General features: G+C 52.3%; 1 protein-coding gene across 1 annotated transcript; it reads right to left on the bottom strand.

Moving 5' to 3' along the window:
* Nucleotides 1-1,166: 1,166 nt before the first annotated feature.
* MEX3B (mex-3 RNA binding family member B) lies at nt 1,167-5,389 on the bottom strand. The gene is made up of 2 exons (XM_084773359.1): nt 4,733-5,389; nt 1,167-3,936 (listed from the first exon to the last, which is right to left on the bottom strand). Exons 1-2 carry the CDS (start codon nt 5,004-5,006, stop codon nt 2,483-2,485), a joined length of 1,728 nt encoding a protein of 575 aa, XP_084629485.1. The 5' UTR covers nt 5,007-5,389; the 3' UTR covers nt 1,167-2,482.
* Between the last annotated feature and the right edge of the window lie 4,798 nt (nt 5,390-10,187).

Here is a 10,187-nt window from a genome sequence, read left to right as displayed (position 1 = left end):
ATAGCTGGAAACTGTCCAGAGCTGAAGATAATGCCAGAAATTCCCTAAGCAAGCAAGGCCACTCCTTTCATCTGAAGGCATGTGCATCTCTTCATTAAAACCTAATAGACCGGGAGCTGTGGAAGCACTCACTATTTCCTAAAAACAAAGTCAACACAAAGGGGCCGTGTGTGTGTGTGTGTGTGTGTGTGTGTGTGTGTGTGTGTGTGTGTGTGTGTTTTCCTCTTTCCAGCCTGTACCTACCACATTCCTGCCCTGCCAGTTACCCGGAGCAGCCCAGTCAGATAGTTGACTGGAAATTCCAAGGCAAGGTCTGCTCATTCCTCCATATTCTTTAGGAGACAAAGCTCAGGTCAAGTAAAAGTAGTTGCTCCTCCCCTGACAGAGAGAACCAACAGGGCAAGGGGATAGATAGAGCAGCTGCAGAAAGCAGTCATTTTTCCATCAATTACAAATAGTTAACACTTGCAACCTGTCAACACCAGCTAGCCTGACCCAGCCCCAAAGATGCCTGAGAAGACACAAGCTCAAATCCAGGCCCTTAGCAGGCAGCAGCTTCCAACTCTTCCTTCTCAGAGATGGCCCTCAGTGAGACTCACTTCTCCAAGCCTGCCAGCAAGTAAGGGTCCTGAATTCCCTGTGCCTGAGGGATGGGGGTGGGGAGGGCTCAAGTTGAGTAAGACAATTACTTCCTTGAGCCCCAGGCCCTTGAAAATAACATTCAAATTGATTGTTGGGTCCATGTTTTTCTTAAGTTTTGGGTAAATGTAACAGCAGGGTGTGGGCTGAAAATGCAAGTGTTCCTTTTAAATACTTCCGGTTCCCTTTTGTATCGTAATTTAAATATAAACTAACTGTGCCCTGCCCCCTCCAATATCATGGTCGCTAAGCATTGTCAGCTATGTCTAATGGAGAAAGAAGTCTTGGTTTAGTAAATTGTGGCCACCCATCCAGCCAAATCCAACCCCTCAATGGAATCTGCTCTATTGACAAACTACATGATGTTTCCGGAAGCAGGGTATTTCAACCTGTCACCTAAAACTGCTTCTTTTCAAAGGTACATCTCAAGAAACTTAAAAAAAAAAAAAAATCAAGTCACCATACAACTCTGAATTTTCTTCAATGTTTTATTTATATAGAAATACTTAAAAAATGAAGTAGCACCATTACTTAAGTTTACCTTTATTATGTAGAACTTTAAATGTCAGAAAAATAAAACTCTTGATACAATTTCAAATCTTGTCTCAGCAAATATAATATTAGTATTTGACCATGAGGTTAAAGGCCCTTTATCATAAAATAAAATATACTTTGTTTTTTAAACTTTGCTCAGTAAAGTACATTTAAGCTCAAGTAACATCACCTACATATACATAAACAAGTGGTAAACAAATGTATTAAAATAGAAACACTAAAACTATAGCGGTGCAACAGAATTTCTGTAATTTGCACTGAATTCTATTTATACAAATGTTAGAAAGCATCAAACGGTTCCTTTTGACATGTTTATACATTTCCGTTTTTTTGTAATAATATAGAATAAAATATGCTTTTATATCACTGAATAGAAAATATGCTGGGTGAAGCAGACCTAGAAGATTTGTCTGAACCTATAAAATCTCCATCCCAACAGAATACTGCTCGAAACGTTATACATTTTATGGTTTGTAATCCGTCACAATTGTGTGATTATTAAAAGAATACAGTGTTCTTTGCCATAAGGCCATACTAAAAATAAAAAGATTTAACCCAGCTACAAAAAAGTTCACTGAACTTAAATTAAAATACTTGTAAACATCTTTGCAATATGAAATATAATTTTTCAAGTCAAAAAAAGAATAAAATACTTCAATCTGTATTAATGCAATTTCTCTTTAAAACTTTTAAAGGTTTTTTTTTTTTAATATATAAGAGATATGTTACAGTTTTAACTTTAATAAAGCTGCAGGGTCCTGGCTGTACAGAACTCCTGGCCCTTCCGTGAACATTCAAAAAGGATCCACTTGTGTTCTAAAACGAGCGCTGTAGGAACCCACCCACAAAGGGAAATACACGAAACAGTCCACACATCCCATAGCACGATTATTTATCATCTTCATAATTACTGTTCAGTTTTCTCCTACTTTCAAGAAAATGGAAAACTTGTGGGGTTTTCTTCTTTTTGGAAGCTTCCTATTAAGTACAGTGTAAAAACTATCTTTACTAGAATGTCGCCGTTCCTATTATTTATAGAGCATGCAATTCAGGTGGTTCGGAGGCTACAGTACTCCTGATGCAGAGATCCTGGCAAGTTCCTTTGTTTAAAAATGACATTTTAAAAATGAGCGGATACTACAGCTTTCCAAGCTCCTCTGGGGATCTCTGAGAGTGAGGAGGGTAGGATGGAAAGAGGTGGGCACCAGAGGCGTCTGGGCAGGTAGGCCCTAAGGAAATGAGGGTTTAGGGAGCCGACCCTCCTCCTCCTCTACACAGTGCACTGCCTTCAAGAAAAGATGCGGATGGCCTGAGTGACCGCGGTGTGGCAGACGGGACACTCAGGCTCGCTCTTCTCACAAATGCGGTTGGCACACTCCATGCAGAAGAGGTTGTGACCACAGGGCACTAGCGCGGCGATCACTTCGCTCTCGAAGCACACAGAGCAGTCGCGGCTGCCTTTCCGCCTCAGCCCGGAGGAAGAGGAGGAAGAGCTGGAGGAGGAGCTGGAGGAAGAGGAGGAGCCCGAAGTGTCCGACGACGGCAGGCCAGGGAGCTGTGCTCCTAACCCGTTAGCATAGGCGGCATAGGCCAGGCCTCCACCGCCTGGGTCGCTGCGCACACGCCTAGCTAGGTGGTGCTCTCCCGACCCAGGGGCCATGTGCAAGGGTGGAGACAGGCGCGGGCAGCTGGTGCCCGGGTGCAGCCGGCGGTGCACCAGCAGCCCCAGGTTGGCATTGGAGGGTGTGCTGCTAGCGCCACCCCCGGGAAAGACCACCGAGGATGACGAGGCAGACGAGGATGCCGAGGAAGAGCAGGAAGAGGATACTGGGGCTGTGGATCCACCTCCAGGTGACCTCTCGAACTGGGCCCAAAGAAGGGGTGTCCCAGGTGGTGGGGCGGGAGCTGGGTCGAAAGTAGGCTGCAGCTCAGAACCACCATCCGGGGAAGGCACCGAGGCTTCCCCCGCTGTGTAGGTGTAACCATTACCGTTATTGTTGTTATTTCCATTGTGGGCAAAGCTGAGTGCAGGGCTGGGAGGGCTGTAGTCCGCCAGGCGTGAAGTGGCAGCTGCGCTGCCGCTGGTCCCACCACCGAAGTAAGAGTCTGTAGATGCGCTGCCAAGCGAGCTGGAGCTGTCGTTGCGATAGCTGGAGAAGGGCTTGCGGCCAGGGGTAGGAGTGATGCTTGGGGTGGGCTTGCTCCATAGACTGCCCGGCCCGGACCCGCCAGACCCGTGATGCAGATCAAAGCCCACATCTGTGCCATTGGCATGGAAGTCGTTCTCGTCTGTCAGCTCGATGATGCCACCGGTACGCAGCGCGATGTGAGCTTCGATCTCCTCTCGAGCGCGATCCACGTTCTCTGGCATCCCGGTCACCTCGAACACAGGCTCCTTGTCCCGGCTGGGGGTCACGATATATGTGTGTGTCTGCTGTTGAATGCGCTTGATCGTAGCGCCCTTCGGCCCCACCACGAGCCCCACCACGCGGTATGGCACCCTCACTTGGATAGTGGTCTGTCCCGGCAGGTTAGGTGGCCCAGGTACAGCTCCGTTGAGAGCCGTGTTCTTGTTACGAGAAGCTCGGATCATAGAGAAGTGCTCCGCAGCGGAGATGATCTCCCTCCGAGCCATGGCCACATCCTCCTTCCTGCCCGTCACAACAAAGACAGGCTCCTCCCCACGAACTGGGGTCTTGATGTAAGTGTTGGTCTTCGCCCTCAAAGCTTTGATTTTACAACCTAGGACCCAGGGTGCAGGGGAGGGGGTAGGAGAGAGAAAGAGAGACACGCCCATTATCCTGGGGTAACCGCGGAGACCCAGGACAGCTCGCGCCCTAGGCAGCTGGACAGCGGAACACGCGACAGGAGAAAGGGGGCGTCTCCCTCGCTGACCTCGAACCGCGCCAGGAGCAGGACCCCGGGTTCCACCCGCGAAACCCTAGAGGAACAGCCCATTGGCTTCCTGGCCCTCCCCCGGTGACTGCAGTCCTCCCAAGCAAAGCTCAGAACCCCCAGAAAAGTCATCTGGGAAGATGCTTCTGGGATCCAACTGAACGCACTACCTTGAAGACACCAAGGGGCTCCAGAGAAGCCTAGAGGTGGGGTTGAGGAGATGGCAGTCCTGGGACCCATTGTTGCTTTTCTGGACTCCATTCCATTCCGCTTTGCAGAAATCCCGAATCCTCCTCCCATCGGACGCTCCCTCCACCTCCCCCTCCCAAACGACCACCAGAGGCCCCCTCCCCCAGTATCTTATAATTAAATCATCTTTCCTAGGGTGGACTAAGTCTGGAGTATTAGAGGAGAAGGCGGTGATTTTAGTAGGAGAAAGTGCATCCCGCCGCGGCTCTGACGCCGCTGTAGAAGACAGCCTGCCTGCACTTTCTTTGTCTAGTGAGCCGGCCCTTCGCGCGGCTCTTCCTCCCTCCCCAGGGCTCCCCCGCGCCACAGCTCGAGGTCTTGCACCCGCCCTCACAGTGAGGCGGCGGCCGGAGATCTTACACACCCCTCCGGTCCCCATCCCTGCCGGACCAACCTTGCCGCCCTACGATCTCCGCGACGTGTTCGGAACTGGGTACTGGCACGCACTCGGTCATGTTCACGCTCTTCTTGCGCGGTTCGCTGTCGTACAGAGAGGCGCCCTCATCACTGTCCAGTCCCAACAGGGAGAGCTGATCGAGCGCAAGCTGCAGGGCTCTTTGGTCATCCAGAGTCTCTCCCCCGCCGCTGCCACCGCCGCCTCCCCCGCCACCGCCGCCGCCGCCGCCGCTGCCGTTGCGCTCCAGGTCTGCAAACAGCGAGCTGGGCATCGCTCCGCCGTGCGCGCCGCGCCCCAGCCGGCTCTCTGCTCAGCAGCCAGAAGGTGCAGCCACAAAGGCAGCCGGGAAGCGGGTGGTCAGGGGCGGGGAGGCCGGTCGGCTGCGGAGGGCTCCGTGGCTCGTTTTTCGGCGCCTAGAGGAGTGGGTCTCTGCGGGTAGTCCGCACTGGGCAGTGGCTGCAAGAGCCCCCGCCTGGGTCCCCACCCCAGATTTGCTGGAGGTTGGGGTGGGGGCAGAGCTCGAGCGGCGGCCGCGCGTGCCCCCCGAGTGCCCGGCTGGCTGGCCACAATGCCGAGCGCAAAGCGAGCAGGAGAGCGACAGCAGCGTTTCTTTAAGGAGCCCCTCCCCGGCTCCTCCACTCCCTCCCTCCCTCCCGCCCGCCCGCCCTCACTCAGCGCTTTTTCCTCCTCTTCTACCCGCCTCTTGACTGAGTCTCTGCAGCCAGACGGCTCCGGTGGGGGGGACGAGGGAGGCGCAACGTCACCGGCGGGAGCTGACACTACAATGCTACTGACACTATCGCTGGGGGAGGCGATTGGCGCGCGCCAGGCCGGGGGCGGGCGGAGGCCGGGGCTGAGCGAGCGGAGAGGCAGCGCCACCCCCATCGAGCTCGCCGCAGCCCGCCCCGGCCTCCTCCCGGCCGCGCCCCTCCCCCGCCGCCGCCGCGAACGCCTCTCTTTGTTGTTTAATGCGGGACTGGCTGGCTCGGGACTTTTATATGTACCCATCAGCCGAGGACAACCGCTGTCCTCAAGTCTCTTTCCTCAACTGGTTGAGAAGAAAAGGCGCCCAACTGTGATGCCGGCGGCCGCTCCTAGGAGCGGTCCTTCGAAAGTCCCGTTACTGCCCTCAAATAAAGCATCCCTGGAGCCCACACTACCTCTAGGTAGACGGTATGCAGTACTAGATATCTGTATAAGCCCTACCCTGGGGCGCGGAAACCAGGGCTCGAGGTCCTGGGCCCCATTGGTATAGTGGCTGCTGGGCACGAGCTGCCCACCTGCGCGAGAGCGCACGCTACACAAAGACACGCCCGTTCACACTGCCACTCGCGCGCGCGCCCACATTTCTGTCCCCTTGGGTAGCACTTTGTCCGAGTGGCTCTGAAAGAGCGGATGCCAAAACCAGAAGCCGGTTGCAGCATGGGCCTGACCCGCACCGCCGCCGGTGACCTCTGGAATGCTCTGCACTCGGGTCCTGCACACGCCTGGCGCACGGACTGAGACCCCGCGGGCTCCCACACGCGCACGAGCGCTGCGCGGCCACTGCCTGGACGCCAGCCCGACCAGCGCCAGGGGGAAAGAGCTGGTGTGCGCGCTCGCCGTTCCCGGTCCCGCCTCTCCCCGCGGTCAGGCATGCGCAGTGCCTGCGAGGAACCAAGAGCGCGCCGGCCCCGCCCTCCGCCTGGCCGGGGCCCGCGGGGAGGTGTGTGGTCGGGCCTGGCGCTCTTTGTGCGCTTCTCCGGTTGGGGGTGGCGGCGGAGGAAGGGTGCGACGGGACTAGCGGGTGGCCAAGGCGAACTGCGCCCCCTCCCGGCTCCTCCAACGGCAGCCTCCAAGCGCAAGGCAGAAGAAAGGAGGTTTTGAGGGGCGGGCCGGGGCGGGGTTCGATCCTCCGCGCATCTCAGTCCTGCAGGAGGACGCCCCTTCCTTGCTCTGCGCGTCCGCTTCTCCCTCCTTTGTTCCAGGAGCCCGCCTGTTTATCCGCGCCCCTGCGCCCTGCCTCAAGCGGTTTGGCTAGTAGTCCAGGGTTTCGCTAATCCTGCCAAGGTCCTCCGGGAGGGACGCCTGCCATTGACCTGAGGCCACTTGTCTACGCCGCAGACTGGCTTCCTGGAGAACCGCTTTCCCTGCCCCGCACCAGTTGAGAGCGACCCCGGGGACCCAGGGCAGATCTGAGGGGCCCAGAAAAGGGAAGCGGGCGCCTCGGACCCCGGTTTTTAGCCACACTACCTCCCCTGCCCAATGCCTGGGTAATTTTGAACATTAAAAGTGACAATGGTTGGTAGCGCCTTGGGAGTAGACTGTTGTGCAAACGTCTGTACTTCCACGCCTGTAAAGGTGATCCCGAGCCCACTGGCTCACCTGGAGCTGTCTCAGGCAGAGGTGCTGATTATTTCCTTAGGGAAATGGGGCTGAGGAGCCGCTTTACTGTGGTTATTTCCTCAGGATGTTTACGTCAGCTTCCCCAAGCTGGCTGTTTTTCTTCAAAGAAGCAGTTCTATGAGGGGCGGGGTGGGGGCGGGTGTAAGAAGATGGTGGCATAGAGTCCGCGGACCAGGAGTTCCAGTAGGGAATTCTTGCCTTATGAACTCAGAGTCAAATGGGTTTGCGAATGAGGAAGAGGTGCACTTGAGGACCCTTGCCTAAACTGAGCACTGGAGCAAAAGTGCACTGCCTGCAAAGAGTGACAGAAGGAATGGACATTCGTGAGGGCAGGAAGCAAAAGGGAGCCTGGACTAGAGGCTCCTGCCTGTCACCTCAGCACTTGAAAGGATGAAGCAGGAGGATTTCAAGCAGCTCATGGCCAACCTGGGCTATATAGTGAATTCTAGGCCAGTCTGGGCTACACCTTGATGTTTGAATATCAACAAAAAGGGGCAGCTAGGAAAAGCCTATTTTTATCTCACCAACACAACATGTTAGCTTCCGTTTGGGTCCCATTGAGGATCCCTTCCCCCCCCCCCAAAATATGATGGTGTGCATGTCAGTGGGATGGAGGGTCCCTCAGGATACTTGATGTAGGAAGCTTGCCCATAGATTTTTATTTTTATTTATTTTTATTTTTTGCAAGCCTGCCATAACTCTATTCCCCCTGGAACCTGCCCGTAATAAGATTTCAGATGAGTTACTCCTGAAAATTTGGAGGAGTTGGCTCTTCAGGGAAGTCCCCAGGGACCCCGGCTCATTAGCAGGAAGGTGAACGCGAAGCTTCACCAAGGTGACATGTTTAATGTCGCTCTTCCCTGCTGGATAAAAGTGGGAACCGCACTTGCTTATAACTAGGAAAGGTGGATGAAATCACACGTTTTGCCCCACATGAAGGAAAACTGGGAACTCTGACCTTAGGACTTTGTGACCAATCTTGACAGGCCCAGGTAGTCCAGCGGGGGGGGGGGGGGGGGGAGGGGGGAGGGGCGGCGGGGGGGGCGGGGCGCGTAGAGAGTCAGTGTTCTGAAGACACAGGGCATTGAATGCATTCCTGAGAGCCTCGCAGGGTGACTGGTGCGGTAGAAATGAGAACCTCTGACCACACCAGGCTCCATTTCCAGCTGGACTTGCCTGTGGACTATGGGGAGACCAGTGTCCAGCTGCCAGAGCGTTGTCTTAAGCAGAGAACAGGACAAAGGGAGCTAACTCGTTGTGGATGACAAGACGCTAGCTGGTGCCTTTCCTCCGGCCACCGCCCTTCTCTGCCTGTGTGCAACACAGCATTATACCGAGTGCTGGAGTGTGTTCAGACCCTGGGGTATTTTTATAGAAATAATTCAGAAATTTTCACTTTCAATTAATGACTCGTAAGTCAGGAAATCATACAACTTGCAAGGCCTACTACTTCTAGCTTTTAAATACATATCCAAATCCCATGGGATTTTTGTTTGTTTGTTTGTTTGTTTGTTTTAGATTGTTCCAAGCTCCTATTGGACACCAGAGTTTAACTACTTTTCCTGATACAGAACACATACCCCCCCAAAGGACTTCTTCATGCAGCCATATTTTGTTTTTTATTGCTATAAGAGAAAAGTGTGCAGAGTATGGGTTGGCAACGGGCATTTCAGTTGCTATAAAATATGAAAGGTTCAAGTTATCTTGCGAAAGCAAACAATAAGACAGCCTGTTTTCATTCCCAGAGTTTTCAAAAGCTATTTTGCACACATCTGGCAAACTGAATCTCCATGTGAAAGGAAGCAAGCTCACTTCAATCAATGTGACTGGGCACGAGTAAAGCATTGGTACAAAAAAAAGATCAAGGTTGGGGGGGGGGTAAGGACTCTCCCCCCAAGTAGTTGTTCATCTGCAGGCCGGTCACACAGAGGATCTGAATGTGTAAAACTGGGGTCCTGGGGGGGGGGGAGCTTCGCAGCGGAGGGGATAAGGTGGCATGCCCTAGTGACGGAGGTGCAAGAATTTATACAGACCAGAGCTTTGCAGCGGATAGCAGCTACTTAGGAACTCAATACCTGCTTATTAGATGAATGAGTGAGCCAGGCAGAATAGCCTTGAAGGCATAATTTCCTTAAGTACACACATGAATAATTCAGTCTCTAGGAAACACTCCAAATGACTCCAGCCACAACAACACGACTTTGAGCAATGTTAGCAATCACAGATATTTATTACACATGTATGATGTCCCAGGCAGTTTATAACTGCCTCTCAATGTAATGTGAGGTTTAATTCTCATAATTGCCAGGCATCAAAGTCCACACATATACCCATTTGACAGATGGAAATTAACTAAGTCCCTTATTCCATCAGAGACAGACTTGGAGGCAGAGCTCCAAGCCGATGAAGCTTTAATGAGGGACTTTTACCTAACACAGTACCCTCCCAAGACACCCAGAGAGGACCTAGCAATGTCATCACAGGATCATGTGTTTCAGTAACATTTTCAACAATGATGTAAGCTTCAGGACCAACAGATCTTAGAAAAACTATTGTCCCCAAGGCCACACAGCTGGTAAGTGCCATCAGAGCCTGTGATCTCAACCAAGCCTAAGTTCCTTCCTGTCTCTGAGCCATGAGTCTTCAGCTAGAAGTTGGAAATATTTACAGACCCCAATCCTACAGAGGGCTGTAAAGATCACACACGGGAGGAAGGGATGTGAAAGCCCTTTGTTGTTCGTACAGTTTTCCATTGTCTCTGTACTGTTAACATTTCGGTGACACGGAGTTCATTTCAACCTGCATCTGTTTAGTAAGATATTTTAATAATGTAGGAAATCCTCTCCTTATGTTGACAGAACATAAAAAGACAACAAGGGATTTGTGTGTCTGTATTCATATGTGCACGTGTTCAACTCTATCTGTGTGAGCGGTAAGCATTAGAAACAGTGAATAAACAGTAAAAAAACAAAAAAAAAAAAACGCACCAAAATCTTAATGGATTTTTTTTTTTTTAGCAAAAACCATTTTTCTTTCTTTCTCTGTGTGTCTTAAGACCTGGATATGT

Source organism: Acomys minous (genome assembly GCF_964271855.1).
Source record: "Acomys minous genome assembly, chromosome: 2".
NCBI classification, from domain to species: Eukaryota; Metazoa; Chordata; class Mammalia; order Rodentia; family Muridae; genus Acomys; species Acomys minous.
This window is presented reverse-complemented; position numbering and strand designations above follow the sequence as displayed.